Here is a 21,208-nt window from a genome sequence, read left to right on the forward strand (position 1 = left end):
ACTTCATTAGAATTTTGCAGGAAAAATTCACCTTTGCCCCGTTGTCTATTTTACCCATTTTTGTTTGCACTTATATTATATGGAATACCATTTGTGCCAAAATGAAATAAACAGTATGGCAATGATGAAATAAATGCATGCAAAAGGACAGCATAAATGAGTAAATAAAATGTGGGGAAAAAAGTGTAATTAAATAAGTCATCTCATTATTATGAAAAGCCATCTAACTATTATTTCATTATTATTACAGATTTTATTTCACAATTGCCTGATTTCTGAAGACCGTTTTGATTTCACCATGTGACTTTTATGAATGGCACAATTCAGATTGTCTCTTTTATATATGTCCCAGTGCTCTTATAAAGATAAAGCCTACATTGAGAGCAGATATCCAGGGCTACTTAAATGATAAAATAATCAATATTATATAACACACTTGGGTCACAAGAAACACCTGCCAGCTTGTCATGTTCTTATAAAACTGGGTGGTTTGGTACAAATTGTGCCATGTCTGTATTGTTTAACATATCAAGATAGAAGTACCAGGGAATAAAAGCCGAAACTCTGATCTCTCTTCTCAAATTAATCTTTTCAACTCGCACACAAATAACGTCAGTGCAGAGCAAAAACAAATTCATTGGCCTTGCTGTTCCAGTACTTTTGGGAAAACATATAAAAATTTTGATGCATCAGTATTATTTGGTAGTTGGTCAAATACGAATGCACAAAACCAGATAATGAAAATAACAAAAGTAAATGATTGATTTTCTGTATTGAATATTCATTTTTTAAATTAGCTTAAAAATAGTATAAAAGTACCCTCACTGGTGAAACGGTTTATTTTCGCCTGATAACAATAAAAATGATGGATTTTTGAAATTAAATGTTATTTCCTTCCAGTGGCCAAGAATAGCTTTTGAAATCTAAACAGACAACCCTAACAAAGAGGGCACTTCATACTGTAAATGTAGTCTGAGAATTTTTATTATCATTTACACCTTTTTTCCCCCTCTTCAGGAATACACAATGATAAAGCTGCCATCAAAAAGTAATCATATTTATTGTAATGACTGCATTTTCATAAAATGAGCCACTGCAACCTGCTTTGAAATTGTCTTTCTCTATGGGACTCATCTACTGTAAAGCTTTCCTCCACTTCCCTTAAAGGATATGTTTGGTATTTTTCAAGTTGAAGATATTTCTTTACAATTATGATACATGCAGTATTAGTTTGCCACATGAAGCATATTTTATAAATTTTAAAAAGTATCTATCCTACATAGCATGAAATCAAGTGACAAGATCTGAACATATAGGCATACATCCATCTGTCTTCCTAGCCCACTTATCCTGGGCAGGGTGGCAGGACAGCTGGAGCCTGTCCTGGCAATCATAGGGCACAAGGCAGGAACAACACCTGGATAATAATAATGTTCTAATAATAACAATAACATCACCAGCGTAATTGTTAACTTCAATATCTTTCATCCATTTATCTCTTTATAAATGTTTCTCCACTATCAGCACAATAATAAATAATCCATCAATCTCTCCATCTTCGTAACCTGCTTATCCAGAGCAGGGTCGTGGGGCAACTGGAGCCCATCTTAGCAAGCGTCGGGTGCAAGGCAGCAACGTCACCTGGATGGGGTTGTCAGTCCATCGCAGGGTGAACACACACACAGAGGCCAGTTTAACTAAGATTTTGAAATTGAATCTTAGTTAGATCAGTAAAATGTTTTAGCAAAGGTATAGTGGTAGTGTAGAGCCGGCATACCGTCCTCACAGCGCCAGGTTCAACATGGAGTTTGCATGTCCTCTCCATGTGCTTATGGGTTGCTCAATATCAGTGAGTGACAGTAAGGTTTCACTCCTTAACATTGTCCTAAGTTCTTTTGTTGCCATATCCTCAAAAAGAGAGACTTGTCATGTATTAAAAATGTAATAATTGGTTTGTCGTGTTTCAATCTTCTCTATCACACGTTCTGCCTTTTCATTTTCCAAGTTTTTTATCATGTATGCACGTGACATGTCACAGAAGGTTCAAGGTGCTGGTGGCCTGGCTCTTTCAAAAACCTAAAGCTTTTATTGAAATCTAGCTGTCCCCTGCGGCTCCGTCCATGTAGTAGTGAAACAGGATGAACTTTAAAAATCAATAAAAAAAAATGTATTAATTTGTATTGAGAAGAATTTATATTGATAGCTTTCATATCCAAGGGCCTCTTGATAAGCAGTATTTTTGGTGTTGTGAGAATATAGCTGTGATCTCTTTGTCCAAAATGTAAAATGTTAGCAAGGTATCTCTGGTCAAGTGGAAGGTAGGTACACTCAAACATCAAATGTTGGCACTGTTATATGATTGTGTTTAGCTCTGATGGGAGAGTGTCCCCCTCGTAGGCCGTGATATTTCAGGCCATTAGCAGGTACCCTCTAAAACACACATAGCTCTGATCTCTCTCTCTCTCTCAAAAACGTCCAACGTAACTCCTTAACAATTTCTAGATGTTAATGTCTGTTGAACAAAAAGGTATCGCTAGCTAAGTGGAAGCAAGGTAGAGTGACTCGAACGGAGGCTGGCGCGTCAGTAAGGATGGCCTCGCCCGGCTTCCTACTCCTGAGATCCCACCTCCCCCTTGGCCCACAGCTGCTCCCGCGGATTTGCACGAATAAATCAATGCCACAACCGAACTATGATAGCACGATGACAGAAGTTGCAAAATCAAGCAGAATGTTCAAGCAAATTAAGGGACATTTGTTAAGTAGTCCTCTTGTGAAAAGTGGACAGACAAACAGATGGATATATAATGTCACAAACTCGACTCAGAGTCATAGAAAGGTTTGGGGCAGCCACCCATGTATTTGGTTTCCTGGTTGCAAAGTCGCAAAGTGTATATGGCACTGCTGTGCACAAAACCGAGTCCAAAACAGAACTGAGGGAATAGGGGAAAGGTGCAGGCTTTTAAAGGAGAAGACAGGAAGTGAGATCAAAGGGTTTGGGCTGATGAAGGTCTTCAGCCATAGGTTCGAGCCCGGACGTCTCATCACAGGGGCCGGAGCTGGCAAGGTCTCCTTCCATAGGCTCGGTCCCGGAAGTGACATCAAGATGGCTAGGTGGAATCTTCCGTGAATGGTCTACAGGAAAGGGAGAAAAAGAGTCGATGCGCTCTGCCACATCCCGGTATGACTTGGAACTGCATATATATATATATATATATATATATATATATATATATATATATATATATATATATATATATATATATATAAAAAGAGAGATAATGCAGTGTAGACATTTCAATTTTGTTTTATTGCTTTTTGTACAAAATGCAATGAAATTCATATGTGCGCTTTTCACTACTCATGGCATGAATCTACCACCTCAAGTAGTCGGACCCTGGTACCCATCAGCTCCATTATAAAACCAAAGAGCAGACCAGGTAGTTTTCAAAATATATAAAATATGCTTCACTGTATGATGCAGTTTCATGTGGCAAACTAATACTGTATATTCCATGATTGTGAAGAAATAACTGACTTGAAAAATACCAAACCTATCCTGTAATGCCTCCTCCACCCCAGCCATCTTTTATCACTGGCCTCAGTTGTTTTCTCTTTCAAATATAATATCTTTATATATATGTATGTATATATATATGTATGTATATATAATATATAATATATATATATATATATATATATATATATATATCTATATATATATATATATATATATATATATATATCTAGATGTATTTACAAATTGCTATATGACAGGGCTCTGTAAGATTAGCTTTATTTTCTAAAGCTGCTGCACCTGTGAGTAATGTTGTGATTCCTTTCAAATTAAACCCCATCATTGTAAACATGTCTGATTGCCAGTTTGCCTCCCAATGCAATCAATATTTTTCTTCTTAGTACCAATGTATTAATATTTGAGTTCTTATTGCTGTGTTTGGCATTGTGTTGTGCTGTTGAGTGTCCTCCTAGTCCTATGTTTTTATTAGACCATTTTGATTGTAACTTTTTGTGATCGTTTTAACTTAGCTTGTGTAGTATTACAGATATAACAAACTTGGCATTATTCTGAGTAATGGAATTTGCTCACTGGGCAGCAAAAAATTTGACATGTTTTAGAAATGCCAGAATGTAATTGCTAGAGCAGGGGTCCCCAACCCTGGTCCTGGGGGGCCGCAGTGGCTGCAGGTTTTCATTCTAACCACGGTGGCGCAGTGGTAGTGCTGCTGCTTTGCAGTAAGGAGACTATGGAAGATTGTGGGTTCGCTTCCCGGTTCCTCCCTGTGTGGATAGCACTTTGAGTACTGGGAAAAGCGCTATATAAATGTAATGAATTATTATTAACCATCTTCCATCTAACCATTAGTGGCCAGTTTTTGTTGCTAATTAACTTCTTTTGCCTTAATTTTAATTTATTTGACTCGGGCCCCTTAGTTGTCATTTTTTCCTTAATTAGCAGCCAAATAATAGTGAGGCACAAAACAAGCCACCACTTGTGCCCATCACACAATATTTGAAAATACAGAAAAATGAAGGTCTCAGTAAGGTTTATCTCTCAGTCTCAGGTCACCAAAACATTTTGACTGTGTTCTTAGAAAAAACAGAAAATCAACAGTTTTGGAAATGGCAGAATAAGAGCACCAACAAGGCATGAAATTAAATAACTGGTTTAATTAACAGCAAGAATCAGCTTCTCATTAAGAGACTGGTTGGAGTGAATTTGGTTGGAGTTTGAAGCCCCAATTTAGCTGGTCATCTGTTGACTCGTTTCACGTCTCATTTCTGTTTGGCCATCATTTATGGAAGAAAAGAATCAATTCAGAGCACTGAATCCTTAAAAACATTGCTATTAAAATGAAGGGGAAAAATTTAATTAGCTATGAAAACTGGTTATTGATTAGGAAAAGGATTAGAATAAAAACCTGTAGCTACTGTGGTTCTCTAGGCCCGGAGTTCGACACCCCTGTACTGGAGCAAAAATTGTTTTATATCAGTATACAGTACAGCTATCCCTCGTGATTTCAAAAATCATCAAATACGTTCTCGACAATGTAGGCTAACACACGTACGGGCACACTCGGAGAAAGCCAGAGACTGATACAATACACGTACAGCACGATTTCCATCAGCTCTTTATTTACGTTACCCTTATACCATTACTTCAGCCTCTACCGCTTTCTCTTCTCCATTTCCATCACTCTCTTGTCCACATATTCATTGTCTCTGCTCATCTCTTCTTTTATGGACAATGCTGCACATCCTCCCTATGACACAGCAACACTGAGGAATTCCAGCCAACAGATTATTCATCAAAAGTGTGTCAAAAAATGTGACTGGGGCTCCTTTATACCAACAGTAAATGCTGTCATAATACCACTTTGTGATTGGGACTACCAAGTCAGATGTTTTATTTATTTTTAATTTTTTCTTCTGTTTTAATAATTCTGGTTTGTGTTCAGACCATATTGTGTCTGTTTTTTTCTATCTATCTGTGTATGTAAAGAGCTCTTATGAAAAGCCATATATCCCCCTGAGGACAAGTTTGCTCTGTCTGTCTATCTATCTATCTAATATTGCCAACTACGCTAAAATGTCTCTGCCTGTCTGTGTGTCTAATGTCCGTACCATTTTACTTTCCTGTTCTTTCTTAGATTTCTCTTCCACTTTTGCTGCACCTCTAATTGTCTCATTTCTTATTCTATCCTTTTTTGTAGCTCCATATATTCATCTCCACATTCTTTTCTGCTACATCCAACTACTACTCCTCCGCTCATTTTACTGTCTATGTTGTCAACTCCATATGTCATTGCTGGTCTTACCAACTGTCTTAAAAACATTACGTTTAACTTCCACCGTAGTTCTTCGATCACACAATACTCCTGATACCTTCTTCCAATTGTTCTATCCTCACTGCACTCTATGGGTTATTTCTACATCTAATTCTCCATCTTGGTCTGTGTACCTCTGATACAAGTTATTTAAACTTATCCATTCTTTCCAATGGTTAACCTCTAAACCCTGAACATTATGAAACCTCATATGAGGTGTGATCAAAAAGTACAGTGAATGGTGATGCAGAGTACTATCCAAGAGCAGCGCCAAACAATTCAATGACATGTCCATACTAGAGCCAAGTTTGTGACAAGTTTCAACTTGTGTGATACCGTCAGTCGTTTGTGAGCTTCTGTTGTGTGTTTTTCAAGTTTGTCGTTAATAATGGATATCGAGCAATGCATTAACATGAAATTTTGTTTTAAATTGCAAAAAGCTCAGGAAACCCATCAGATGTTAAAATCGGTTGATGGTGACACTGCACCGAAAATTAACACTGTTTACAAGTGGTTTGATCGATTTCGTAATGGATCTGACTCGGTTGAAGACGAGAAAAGATCAGATTGTTCTTCAACATCAATAACCGAGGAAAATGTTGAAACGGTTTCATTCTTCATGACAACACTCCTTGTCACACCCCTTCCCTTCTAGTCTGACAATTTCTGTCGTATAAAAACATTATGCTGTATCCGCATCCTCCTTATTCGCCGGATCTGGCACCAGGCGACTTCTGGCTGTTCCCTAAATTGAAAATGACCATGAAAGGCAAATGATTTCAATCCATTGAGGATATCCAGGCAGCCACAACAGCCCAACTAAAGACACTCTCGAAAGAAAACTTCCAGAACTGCTTCACAAAGTGGCAGGAGCTTTGGGAGACATACATTCGAAGTGGAGGAGAGTATTTTGGGGGTGACTAGTAGTTGGAAATCTTTTACTGCAATAAGCGTTTCTTTTTTTAAATCATTCACCATATTTTTTGATCACGCCCTTGTATATTTGGTTTTATTCCTATATCTTCAATCCTCTATCTTTCAAAGTCCTTCTCAATTCTTCCAAATTCCTCTCAAGTTCCTTCCTTTCTGATAGTTCACAACACAATGTCATCAACAGCAAGTCTACACCGGGGTGGAATTAGTCCCACCAGTCAACAAATCCTTACCCATGTACAGTGGACCCTTGATTTACGAACTCAATTCGTTCGCGAGGGCTGGTTGTAACTCAAGTTGGTTGCCAAGTCAAGTCAAGACTATTTTTCCCATAAGAAATAATGGGGCCATTTTGATAGCAGTTATCGAAATAAATTATATAAATCAATGCACTGACCAAAATTACGTCCACAAACACACGTATCTGGGCTCCGACTGACTCTTACGAACGCTCTCAGCTGTTTGTTTACAGTCACACAAGCGGATACGTGTGACCGCATTCGGGTCGTAATTCAAAACAAAAATTTTGGTCGTAAACCAAGTTGTTCACATTTCAGGCCAGTCGTATATATACTGTATTTCAGTTCTGGTATTTCTAAGATACTGTAACTCAGTTGCATTTCTTATTTTGAATTTTCTGCTGTCTTCCCAGTGTGTTCTGACTGTTCGTAGAAGCCCTCCAGTGCGGTGTATTGGATGCTTTCATGACAACTAATTGCCTCGAGCCTAACACGGAGTACCGTATTACTGAAGCTTTAAGTGAAGTAGCTCTTCATGCTGCGGGACTTTATAAATATTGCAAATTCGTCACACTTTAAACATTTTTCAGATTACTTTAAACAGAGGAAAACACAAATCATTTTATTTTGTATGTGATTTATTCTGTGAATAAATTCAGAGATAAACTATAGAACATCAATTTTAACCACATTGTGAACACTGTTGCAGTTTATTTTATTATACTTCTTTATATTCTCTGTGAAGGACACAAATCCAGCACAAACACAATGTCTTGCACAGTTCTGAAGTTAAAAGCATCTAAGATGTTTATTAATCTTGCTCTATTATTGCTCTCTTCTATTGTAGTCTGTCATCCTGAAAAAGAAATATGAAGAACACTTGTAAGTATATTTCTAATTCCTTCAAGCATTATAAAAACACTGTATTGAAGTGATCTAAATAATATAAGTATTATACTGAATTTGGTTTGTGAACTGTTTTTTTATTTTTTGTGATTAAAACTAATTTGTTCTTATTGTTAGCTGGTACTGAGAGACATTAATTCAAAAAAGTGAACAGCTGAACAAAAAAAAAATTAAAAAAAGAAAGAAATGTTTCTAAACAAGTTTGTAAAAAGTGGCTTTGTGTCAAATCATTTGTTCACAATAATACAGGCAGAGTATCCCTAATTCAAAAATCCGAAATGTTTGAACACCGACGTGACGCCACTTATGTTATCTCTGTTTTTTCTTTTGTTTAACTGCTGAGGGGATTTCAACAACATTATGTGCACACTTTAAATGGCTTTATTTAATCTCAATAGGGTTGAGGGGGACACTAACATTTGCCATTAGGATCTATTGTTCTGAGACCACATGATAAATAGAAATCGAGCAAAATGATGGTATTTCTTCTCAGTTTTTGTTGCAGAATTTTCCTCTTTTTTATGCCATTTCTTTCACCCTTTTTTCTTTATTTGGGAGCCATGGTGGTGGTTCCTTGGTTAACACTATTGCCTAACAAACCCAGCTGCCTGAGTTTGAATCCCACATTTATTCGTTATCTACACTATATGGCCTAACGTTTGTGGACACCCCTCCAAATGATGTCATTCTGGTGTTGCAGCCACAGGAGGGATCATGATATGGGGCTATAAGGGGGAAACTCCTTGTTAATGTCTATGGTTTTGGAATGGGGTGCCCAACAAACTCGTATAGGTGTGATGGTCAGGTGTCCACAAACTTTTGGCTTTAGAGTATATGTGAACTTCACATGTCCTCCCTTTGTCTGCAAGGGCTCTTTCTTCTCATCCCCAAAGATGTGTGCAGTTAATTGGCCAGAGTGTGTATGTGTGTGTGGATTTTGCATGTTCTCCTGGTATATGCATTGATTTTTCTTCAGATATTGTGTTTTCCTCTCACATCCTAAACACCTTCATGTTAATGTGATTTGGCAACTATAATTTGGATCCATATAAGTGAGAGTGGCAATGTGTGTGTGTGAATGATGAATTGACGCTTCATCCAGCGTTGATAGCTACTTAGGACTCTGTGATGCTAGGATGGCATCCAGTTTCCTATGTCCCTAGAACAGGAGTATCAAACTCTGGTTTTGGGGGTGGTCTGCATTGGGTGTAGGTTTGCATTCCAACCAGTTTCATAATTAGAAGCCATGACTATCAAATAAGGGCTTGTTAGTGCTTTCATTCTTCCAAGTCAAATTTTTTATCGCTTTGTAGACTTTTTCATTTTCTGAGAACATTATGGGTATATTTTGTGATCTAGGACAGATTTGTACCCCACGGTCCTTCCCTTCTCTCATTTATTTACACCGAGTCTTCACAATGCAGGTGCACAGGTTTAAATGGCAGCACATTAGCTGGAGAGCCTTTGGCTCCTTTTTCATTTCCACCTCAATATCAAATGACAGCTGTTTAAGAAAATGGGCAACAATTAAAACCCAAATGCCTCTGTTTAAAACTAAGAAAAGCAATTAAGCGTTCTGAATCGTAACATGAGTTCACAAGACCTAAGCCCAAAAACACAAATTGCTTTATTAGTAATGTTGGGTCTTACCACATTGTACCTTATATAAAATTGAGAAACGCTGTGAGGTAACGGCTTTCTATGTTTTTCTTTTTTATTGTAACATATTCACAAGTGAACGTATATCAATGCGCTTACGCACACTTCATGGTTAACAGTATCCATCCATCCATCCATTATCCAACCTGCTATATCCTAACACAGGGTCACGGGGGTCTGCTGGAGCCAATTCCAGCCAACCCACGGCGCAAGGCAGGGACAAACCCACCGCAGGGCACACACACACACCCATACACCAAGGACAATTTAGAATCGCCAATGAACCTAACCTGCATGTCTTTGGACTATGAGGGGAAACCAGAGCACCCGGAGAAAACCCACACAGACACGGGGAGAACATGCAAACTCCACGCAGGGAGGACCTAGGAAGCGAACCCAGGTCTCATTACTGTGAGGCAGTAGCGCTACCACTGCGCCACCGTGCCGCCCTAACAGTATACATACACCACAAAAAGTAGATTGATTAACACAATAAACATAAGTAAATAAACATGTTCTGATTAAAAATTTGGTTAAAACAAAAGCCTCTAGCCACTGCTGACCTCCAGGACCAGACTTGAGTACAGTGATCCCTCGCTATATCGCACTTCAACTTTCGCGGCTTCACTCCATCACAGATTTTATATGTAAGCATATCTAAATATATATCATGGATTTTTCGCTGGTTCGTGGGTTTCAGTGGACAATGGGACTTTTAATTTCTGGTACATGCTTTCTCAGTTGGTTTGCCCAGTTGATTTCATACAAGGGACGCTATTGGCGGATGGCTGAGCAGTTACCCAATCAGAGCACATATTATTATTAAATAAAACTCCTCAATGATATATGATGTGTGCTTCGCATACTTAAAAGCTCTAACAGCACCTATTGATTTTTGATTGTTTGCTTTTCTCTCTCTCTCTCTCTGACATTCTCTGCTCCTGACGGAGTGGGTGTGAGCAGAGGGGCTGTTCGCACACTGGCCTAGAGGATATGGACGCTCCTCTAAAAAATGCTCCCTTTATTGCGGCTGCTTTGTCGGGCAGTGCTTCACATACTTGAATGCCCGAACAGCACTTATTAATTTTTGATTGTTTGCTTTTCTCTCTCTCTCTGTCTGACATTCTCTGCTCCTGTCACGCACTCCTTTGAAGAGGAAGATATGTTTTCGTTCTTTTAATTGTGAGATGGAACTGTCATCTCTGTCTTGTCATGGAGCACAGTTTAAACTTTTGAAAAAGAGATAAATGTTTGTTTGCAGTGTTTTAAAATCCCTGTCTGTACAACCTCCTGTGTTTCTGTGCAAATCTGTGACCCAAGTGTGACAATATAAAAATAGCAATATAAGCATATGGTTTTTACTTTGCGGATTTTCACCTTTCGCGGGGGGTTCTGGAACGCAACCTCCGCGATCGAGGAGGGATCACTGTACCCCGATCTAGAATCAGCGTTTTCGTATTAACATTACTTAATGCACAATTTCAAAAATGTGGAATGTTCTCTTTCAGAAAGAACACAAACTAAGTGAACTTTAAAATGTGTACTGAACATGTGCAGGGTCTGAATACTTTCTGAATCCACTCTACTGCATGTCAGGACGACAAAATCTCCTGATTACACTGGCTGAAAGCTTCACGGTGATCTTCATACACCTCCTGCAGAGCTTTGTCAATAGCTAACTGGGGTTGCACCCACCGGCATATCGGCGGTGTGTAAAGTCCTTCAATTTGTCTTTCTTAATGCCGTTTATTTTACTGTAGGGCGCTGTACACTCCCACTACACATGTTTCCTTTTTTACCATTAATATTCCATTTTGACATAAAACTTTTTGACCCTTAAACAATGTGTGATGATATGTAATAAGTTATTCTTTATATAATAGTCATACAATTTAGGGCAATTTCAGCTTTGGGACATGAAAAATGAGTTTTAATTCTTGGAACTTGCATATGAACTACAGCTTTAATTTAACAAAAGAATGTCAACTTGACCCGCTGCATTTTAAGGGTGAACTATTAACTTAGAATTGGATTAAGTGCCTTCAGTGAAGTGATGAGTAGATGGAGAGCTTATGAAAAATTGTATTTGTAACGTTCTTTATTGGAGTGGGTCAGTTTTAACCTATTTTTAGCTTTGTAGAAGGTTATTGATATAGCCTTAATGTAATAATATTCTGACTGTTCTCAGAGATGTCCATTTTGTTCATATAAATATGTGTCACTTTTTCCGCATAATGGAAAACAGGGAGAAAATGCGAGAGATGACCAATGAGCTACAGAAGAAAAGGTCTTGTATTGAAGATTTGGAGACCAAATATAACAACAGCTGTAAGTGTCTTGGAGCTTTTTAACTAACAATATGAAAGTAGCTCTAATGAACTGCATGTTTTAATGTACTGCATACCGAACTGACGTATAGCTGACATCTGCGCGATTCGAGAATTGGTGTACTGTTTTGTTTGGCCTCATTTCATTCCCATTATCTTTGACGTTTTATATTTCCATTGTGCTCATTTTTATTATAAAAGTGTTCTCATTTTATGCTGTTCCTTTTGAGGTCAAAAATTAGAAGAGCTGGAGGATGCCTTGGGAAAAAAAGATGAAGAAATGAAGCTAATGGAGGAGAGGTACAAGAAGTATTTGGAGAAAGCTAAAAGTGTAAGTACAGTTGTTATACTATTAATGTTGATAGATAATATTATGATTAAGTGCAAGTATACTTATTAAAAAACTTTTAATATTGATAGATCTTCTTCTTTCCCTTCATCTTTTCTCACTTCTATGAAGGGCCTGATCATCTTTCTCCAAACAGCTCGGTCCTGCACCTCCTTTTCCTTCGTATTTTCTTTTTCTTTATCCGTCCACCTCCACATTGGTCTCCCTCACTTTCTCTTCTGCTGTACTTGCATTCCCATCACTCTTTAGTGTACATATTCCTCTCCTCATCACAAGTCCACTCAACTTCAACCTGCTTTCCAGTATTTTCTTAGATAACTCTCCCACTTTTGTTGTACCTCTGATTGTCTCATTTCTTATTCTGTCCTTTTTTGTAACTCCACACCTCCATCTCGACATTCTTATTTCTGCCACATCTAACTTCTTCTCCTTTGTGTTCCCTTTACTGCCCACGTCACGGCCCCAAGCATCATTGCTTCAAAACCTGACCTTTAACCTTCATCTTAACTCTTTGATCGAACAATATTCCTGATATCTCCTTCCAATTGTTCCTTCGACACTGCACTCTATGGGTTGTCTCTGCATCTAATTGTCCATCTTGGGCTACCACTAATCCTAGATATTTAACCCTGACCATCATACCAGTATGAGATTTTTGGACATTCCATTGCCAGACCACAGGCATTAATATGGAATTGGCTTCCACTTTGTGGCTACAACATTCTCCACTCTTCTTTCTACAAGATTTTTGGTTATTAGTCAGAGTCCACGTTATAACACAGAAATCAAGCAAAATTATGTTATTTCTCCTTTGCAGAATTTTCCATTTTTTTATGTAATTTGTTTTTATCTGGGTGCCATGGTGGTGCCTTCAACCCGTCTGTAGGAATTTGTGCTCATTCAGCCAAAAAGAGCATTTGTGAGGTCAGGTGCTGATATTGGACAAGAAGTCCTGACTCACAATGGGCCTTTCAATTTATCCCAAAGGTGTTCAGCTGGGATGAGGTTAGGGTTCTGTTCAGGCCACTTGAGTTCCTCCATGTTTTATGGACCTGGCTTTGTGAACAACAGCACAGCCATGCTTGAATAGAACAAAGCCTTCCTCACATTTTTGTTGCAATAAGTAAAATTGGAAGCACACAATTGTCAGAAATGGCATTGCACGTTATAGCATTAACAGCAGCCTTCACTAAAACCAAGGGGCCTGGCCTAAACCCTGCCTTTATCCTCCTTCAACTTTATAGTAGGCATTATGGGGTCTGGAAGGTAGCATTCTACTTGGCATCTGCAAAACCCAGATTTGTCCATCAGACTTCCAGTTAGTGAAGTGTGATAATACCTCCAGAGATCATTTTTCCATTGCTCCAAAGTGCAATGGTGCCGTGCTTTATGCCATTCCAGTGGAGACTTGGCATTTCACATAGTGATCTTAGGCTTGTATGCAGCTATTCGGCCATGCAAATCCTTCATGAAGCTCACGACACACTGATCTTGTGCTGATGTTGTTTCCAAAGGCAATTTGGAACTCTGTTGGGAGTGATGCCACAAAGGACAGATGATTTTTATATATTTCAGCACTGAGTTTGCATGGTCTACCACTTTGTGGCTGAGTTGTTGTTGCTCCTTGATGCTTTGCCTTTACGATATAAGCACTTAACAGTTGACTGGGGCAGATTGAGTAGAGCAGAAATACTGACTTGTGGCAAAAGTGGCATCCTTTGACAGTGCCACATTTAAAGTTACCGAGCTCTTCAGTACAACCCATTCTCTTGACCATGTGCTGATTTTATGTACCTGTTAACAATAAACACCTGAGCTCCTGATCATTTGGATGGGTGTGGTAAAGCGGGTCTGCAGCTTTGCAAGAGGTGGCAATTTTAAATAAATAATCGTGCCCCAAGAAAGGTGCAGGTGCCAGTTGGGCATGGGTGTGCATGAGTGCATTTCACTCCACAGTTAATTGGGGGAACTAGCTGACTGTGTCATATATATGTGCAGAGGCGGGCGGATCAGTCTGGTACCTCAATGATGCCGTGGAGGTCGCAACTCATCACACCCGTCCCCAGTTAGGCAGCAGAGTATTAAAGGATACTACATAGGACGACAGAGTATTGATGAACAATGAACAGAAAAGATGGACAAAAAGAAAGAGGTTCAGGGAGGAGGTTAATGTACGGAAGGGAAGGGCATAAGAGAACAAGAGCTGGTACGAGAGAAAAGGAAGTAGGCAGACTGGAATGTGAGCCGCAGAAGAGGAGAGTGTGCATGGGGGGCTGAGGGTCACTCCTGCTGAGCATGGAAGCAGGTGCAGCATTACTCTGGATGGACTCCCCCACAAGGCCGGAGATGGCAGAGGGAGTCCAAAGGGCTGGAGGCCCAGATCCGGATCTGCTTGCACCTGTCAGAAGACATCTCTCCATGCTGCGAGATCCGAGTAGGATAAGCCAGAGAGGCATCAGTTTTTTACAGGGATGCACCTGGGCTTTTGGGATTTTAGAAGACTGCTTCCTGCTTGTTTTAAGTTCTGATTTTATGGATTTATTTATAGGATTTTAACCTCCTCATTCACTTTGTCTTTTTATGCATTATTTATTTAATGGATTTGGAACACTGCACTACTTATTTGGACACTGATTTGTTTCTGGATTTTAATAAAAGCACTGATTCACTTTTGCACTTACCCCTTGTCTGGATCCATGTGTCCACATCTGCCCGATTCGTCTCAGTAATGTTAGCGACAGTGGCAGGTTCAAGAGGCATCCGGAAGGGACCGGTAGTGTGGATCCAACCCGCACCATCACAGCAGGTATAAAATAAACAACACATTCGATGAATCTTAGATTTTTGGGGAGGCTGAGATAGCCAATGAGTAACACTGATTTTTGGGTGTCCCCTTAAAACTTGAAGAGTTGCTGTTTGTTTGTTTTTGAATAAAGACAATATGTTTTTTTTATGTTTTTTTTTTTTGCAGTGTCTCTTTTAATTATGGACTTGACACGTCTTTGCTTATTGTTTTCAATATTGTTTGCTTATCACACAGGTGATCAGAACTTTAGATCCCAAACAAAACCAGGGCTCAGCACCAGAAGTTCAGGCTTTGAAAAACCAGTTGCAAGAAAGAGAAAGAATGATTCATTGTTTAGAGGTAATTTATTTGAGTTACTTTTTTGTTTAAATCACATCTTGATTACAGTATTATCCATCCATCCATTTTCCAACCCGCTGAATCCGAACACAGGGTCACGGGGGTCTGCTGGAGCCAATCCCAGCCAACACAGGGCACAAGGCAGGGACCAATCCCGGGCAGGGTGCCAACCCACCGCAGGACACACACAAACACACTCACACACCAAGCACACACTAGGGCCAATTTAGAATCACCAATCCACCTAACATGCATGTCTTTGGAATGTGGGAGGAAACCGGAGCGCCCGGAGGAAACCCACGCAGACACGGAGAGAACATGCAAACTCCACGCAGGGAGGACCCGGGAATCGAACCCAGGTCCCCAGATCTCCCAACTGCGAGGCAGCAGCGCTACCCACTGCGCCACCGTGCCGCCCTTACAGTATTATATTTACTGCATATTATAAATAAATGCTACATGCATGCTGCACCTCTTTCAGAAAAGTTCATAAATTGCAAAGGGTCCAGTGAAGATTAAGCCTGTCGTCTCAACCATTAACTTTAACTCCGTTAATTCAGTTTGGAAATGTGTATTTGAATGGCAAGAAATTCTGGGTGGACAAATATGTGTCCCATATAAGGTGCAGAGCATTCAGAAAGTGCTCAGACCCCTTCACTTTTTTCCCACATGTCGTAGCCTTGTGCTAAAATCATCCATCCATCCATTATCCAACCCACTATATCCTAACTACAGGGTCACGAGGATCTGCTGGAGCCAATCCCAGCCAACAAAGGGCGCAAGGCAGGAAACAAACCCCGGGCAGGGTGCCAGCCCACCACAGGGCGCACACACACACACGCACACCCACACCAAGCATACACTAGGGACAATTTAGAATCGCCAGTAAACCTAACCTGCATGTCTTTAGACTGTGGGAGGAAACCAGAGTACCCGGAGGAAACCCACGCAGACACGGGGAGAACATGCAAACTCCACACAGGGAGGACCCGGGAAGTGAACCCGGGTCTCCTAACTGCGAGGCAGCAGCGCTACCCACTGCGCCACCATTCTGCCCCGTGCTAAAATCATATAAATGTATTTTCCTCCATAGTCGGGGAATAGGCAGTACCCCAGAATTGCAAAGTGAAAACAGGATTTTAAAAAGTTTTGCAAATTTAAAAAAAATAAATAAAAGTGAAATATCACATTAATTTTTCAGAAGCATTAGACAAAGGAAAATATTTTTTTTAACTTGATTTGTTTTGCTTTACTCTCTGAAAATATTTTAGAGGCTACAATGTTTGATTTATTTAAGTGAAATTAAAACTTTTTTTTTAATAGACATTGTTTGAAATTGCTGGATTGCAATCATCATAAGTACGTTCAATAAATAAGTGAACATTGGAACATAGTACAAGTCACAGGAGGTTCTGATCAAGCTTTGTAATGCACTGGTGAGGCCTCATCCGGAGTACTGGGTGCAGTTTTGGTCTCCAAGCTACAAAAAGTGAAATGTGTCTTGTTTATAGTTTTTTATTAAGTATGATAGAAATATTGAAGATACTTTTGTTTTTTTGTATTTGCATTTAATAGAAGGAGTATGAGAAAACAAAAACTCAAAGAGAACAAGAAGAAAAGCTTATTGTTTCAGCGTGGTACAATATGGTAAGTGACAACTGTGCATAGAGCTGGTATTTCTAGAAGACCTTTTTCTTTAAAGCCATTTGCACATGTCTTGTATATCCCAGTGTCAAAATGGGTTTCTCAGGTTTCCCTCATGTATCTCTGTGGCTCCGTATAAGGGGCCCTACAATGGACTGGTGTCCCACTTATTGTTGTTTGTTACCTGCGCCTGCTGCTGCGGGGGTTAGCCTCAGCCCCTGGTGACCTTAAATGGATTTAAAACGGTTTGAGAATATTCTGCATTTTACACATTTTTCTTGCATTAGGAATTATTTATTTAACGTGTTAAATCTGTCATGTTCAATAAAACACAACAGTATCCTGCATCTTATATTTGAGCACCCCCAAGCCCTCCCAAGCTATACTCTTTTATTAAAATAAATGTATGCCCCATTTGTCCAGTCACTGTGCTCTACTAACACAGTGTTATGAATGTGGGGTTCCATAGTACACGGAGTCCCAAATCACCTCAAAATGCCCACCAGAACCCTTGGGGGGGTTCGGGGAGAGACCCCAGTCAAATTCTGGCTGGTTTGGAAAGAGCAAACACATGATCCTTATAAATAACAGATTTATTTTCAACAAAAGGCAAAAAGAGTTGCCTGAAACAACAAAAGAGAGCAGGGCAACCAAGTTCTAAACGCACAAATCCTGAAGAGAGGATCTTAAAACAGAGCAAGGAGTCCAAAACCGTTAATTTACAAAAAAAAAAAAGCACAATAACAGCACTCACTTGAACTCATCACACCACCAAGCAGGGACCTACAAGGGACGGCTTGTTTTCCCAACCCCTTGATGGTGATAGGTAGGTTGCCCCGCCTCTTGGGGAACCACCCACAAGACACATGCAACATTAGAGGAGATTACATAGAAAGTCAATGGTCAACAAAATTAACAAAATCAAAAGAATCAAACATGAAGAAACATGTAAAAGAGGCATTGGGGTTCAACGCCTGGCCATAACACTCGGGCCACTGCTGCCACTTAACCTATTGCTCTGTTTCTTGCTTTTGTTTGTAGTTCAGGTTTGAAGTTTGTTATGACATAAATACAAACTGTGTTTGTCCCATCACTTGTTCTACTCTTCCTTTATTTTACTGAGAGTGAGGCATGTGTGATACGTCCTAAAACCCCGTAGGTAATCCTGTGGTGGTTTATTTCTTTTATAGCCCTAAAGCACACAAAAATGCCTCAATGGGCTTTAACAGGCCCTGTATTTTGACAGCCCCCCAACCTTGACTGTCTAAGAAGACAAAAAAACTACCCCAAAAAAACCCTTATAGGGGAAAACAAAAGAGAGAGAGAATTCTAGGATTATGTTGGGTAGATATTATACACAGTTACACTTAGCATGGACTCCAAAATATTTCATCCCATTTTTACTCTTCTTATGTTTTTTATTTCTTCTACTATACATATTAGATTAATTGCCATTTCTAAATAAGGTTGCATGTTATAATTCAAACAGACTAGGACAATGTTCAGAACTGGACGAGCACTTGGAAAATGCAGAATGTTTAATGTAGAAAAGTGCAAAGTGCTCCACGTGAGCAAAAGGAACATCACATATAAATTGAAGGTGGGAGACACTGTCCTACGGGAAGCAATGTCTGAAAAGGATTTTTGTGATTTATGTTGGCACAACACTTTTACTTGCTGCCGTAAAAAGTCATCCACCTGAAGCAAAGCATAATCCGGCTCGGCCAGTACTTGGGTGGGAGACATTCTGGGAAAAGCTTGGGTTGCTACTGGAAAAGGTGTTGGTGAGGCCAGCAGGGGACACTTGCCCTGTGTTCTGAATGTGGGTGCCAATGCCCCAGTGCAGTGAGGGGGGGGACACTGTGCTGTAAAAATGGTGCCATCCTTCAGATGAGACGTAAAATAAAGGTCCTGACTCTCTGTGATCATTAAACATCCCAGGACACAGGGCCGTCGTAACAACATTATAGACCCCCGGGCAAAGCACAACACAACCACTCAGCAAGGCACAACATACATAGATTAGCATGGGGCCCCCGTGCAACTGCCCAGCATGTCCATGCGTTAAGACGGCCCTGCCTGGGCACCCTTCGTAAAGAGCTGGGTGTGTCCCGATATCCTGGCCAAACTGCCCTCCATGGCCTGGTCATTCTGGCCTCCTAATCACCCCCTTGTCTCTAATTGGCTGTCTCTCTCACCCCCTAACCACCTAATACCTAACATGTGCCAGATGCTGCACTTTGGTGGTGGCTGAAGTGGTTCCCCACTCTCTTTGTAAAGCGTTTTGAAACCCACCACTAAGCTTCATCGCATTATTCCCTGAAGTACCTCGTTCTGAAGTCCTGTCACCTGCTGAACATAAGAAAACTACAAATTGTTCTCTTTCTTATTAACGATCTCATAATATGCCTTTATTTTCCACCCCCTCTCCTTTTCCTTCAGGGCATGACCCTACAGAAGAAAGCAGCAGAAGACAGACTTGCAAGCACCGGGTCGGGTCAGTCATTTTTGGCTCGGCAAAGGCAAGCAAATAGCACAAGACGGCCGTACCCTGGACATGTTCAGCCTGCTACAGCGAGGTAGAGTGGGCAGAGACTACCCCGAAGAGACAGCGGCCATGCGGTCCTGTGACTGCACACTGTATGCATTCAAAATAAGTTCTCCTGTTGCTTTGGCTGTTTTTAAATTTTAAGTTCAAGTTTTATTAGGGCACCATTTTCTGGGTTTTAAACAGAGATGCCAACCAGCTGTTTACGAAGATTATCTATTTTTTTAGTTTTCACACATAATTCTATTCTTCTATAAGTGAAGTCCCACACAGATAACCAGCTTTGTATTCAGTAAGCAGTAATCATGGATGTCTTTGTGCAATAGAAGACGATTTGTTAGTTGCCTATCCTGTCTCTTTACAAAAGTAAAAGCCTTTCTGAGTTGGTATCCTAACGGGTCTCTCTTTTTATTAGTTTGTGTCATCTGGAATGAGACTCGCACATCCACCAACTGCACATTTTGAGATTTGCGTTAGTTGGATTTTGAATTCAAGCATGTAACATTTAGACATTAGATTTCCTGCTGACGTTTTAAACGAGGAATGACTGTCCGACATGTCCTTGATTGTGACTTGGTAGTAAATGCAACCTACCTCAGAAACATTTTTCCGTTTCTAATATTTGTTGCCATCTTTAAAATATTAAACCAGATTTTGTCCATCAATGTATGCCTGTTTTGGTTTCTTCTTCTTGACGATTGTTTTTGAGAGTGGCAGTCATTTCTCCACCAATGAAACCTTTCAATTTTTTTGCAGCTCTTTGGTCAATATGCCTTTTTAAATAGTATAATAAAGACTTTCCTGATTGTTTTATCTCAATCTACATTTTGCTTTACAAAATAATTGCCGATGACCAAATGGCAGAAGCAAGTATGAAATTACCATGTAAGCACCATACGCCATTATAACGTGTAAGAACAGGGAGGACTTGTCTGTAGGCATCAAGGCATCTACAGTTGTGAACTGTTATGGGAGCCCCGTTAGCAGTTGGTTTTTAGTGTTATTGGCTACTCTGAAAAAGAAGTGTATAACATTTATTCAGGTGATTTATTACATACACACTAGTCTTTGAGTGAAATTGTCCACTTTCTGTTCTATTCTAGTGGCATATTGTAGGTCCTTTGTGACCTGTTTCTGTTGTGTTACCTAATGACAGACAGACAAATGACACTCTCAATAACATTGGTGCCCGGCCACTTCTTACTCATCTCTAGCATTTTACACACTTGCACTATTTTGCACTTGAAATCACTGACACTATTTCAGTTTTCTAGGGGAGTTCTAAGCGTTTGGAGTGAGACGTACAATCTAAGGGAACCATTGAAGTGCCTTGTAAATTCACTCTCTTATTTTCTTTCTCTTTATTTTAGTCACTTTAGTCCACAAATAGTCTTTTTTTTATGTGAAGTATGACTATGCCTTAAGAACAGATTCAAATATTGCAATTAAAATATTTTAGACTTTATTTAGTTTGGTGTTATTAACATGAAATGCTTCCATTTTTTACTGTATGCATTAGATAAAAGATATATGCTTCAGTTTCATATAAAAAGTGTAAATACACAATTGTTGTCTTTTTTTTTTGTTGTGGTTTTTGTCTGTAAACAAGCATGAA

The 21,208-nt window shown here is 39.7% G+C and overlaps 1 protein-coding gene across 3 annotated transcripts in view; it reads left to right on the top strand.

Moving 5' to 3' along the window:
- Positions 1 to 21,003, top strand: part of hook3 (hook microtubule-tethering protein 3) — a 147,466-nt gene extending 126,463 nt beyond the window's left edge. For 2 of the 3 annotated variants that reach the window (XM_051929777.1, XM_051929779.1), the window contains exons 19-24: positions 7,863 to 7,897; positions 11,826 to 11,908; positions 12,138 to 12,238; positions 15,297 to 15,401; positions 16,977 to 17,048; positions 19,488 to 21,003. In XM_051929777.1, coding sequence (XP_051785737.1) covers positions 7,863 to 7,897; positions 11,826 to 11,908; positions 12,138 to 12,238; positions 15,297 to 15,401; positions 16,977 to 17,048; positions 19,488 to 19,628 — 537 coding nt within the window. In that variant the 3' untranslated portion in view covers positions 19,629 to 21,003. The remainder of the gene's footprint in view (positions 1 to 7,862; positions 7,898 to 11,825; positions 11,909 to 12,137; positions 12,239 to 15,296; positions 15,402 to 16,976; positions 17,049 to 19,487) is intronic. The other variant, XM_051929780.1, reaches the window with a different exon arrangement.
- Positions 21,004 to 21,208: the final 205 nt, after the last annotated feature.

The sequence above is a fragment of the Erpetoichthys calabaricus genome, chromosome 7, assembly GCF_900747795.2.
Source record: "Erpetoichthys calabaricus chromosome 7, fErpCal1.3, whole genome shotgun sequence".
In the NCBI taxonomy this organism is placed as follows: Eukaryota; Metazoa; Chordata; class Cladistia; order Polypteriformes; family Polypteridae; genus Erpetoichthys; species Erpetoichthys calabaricus.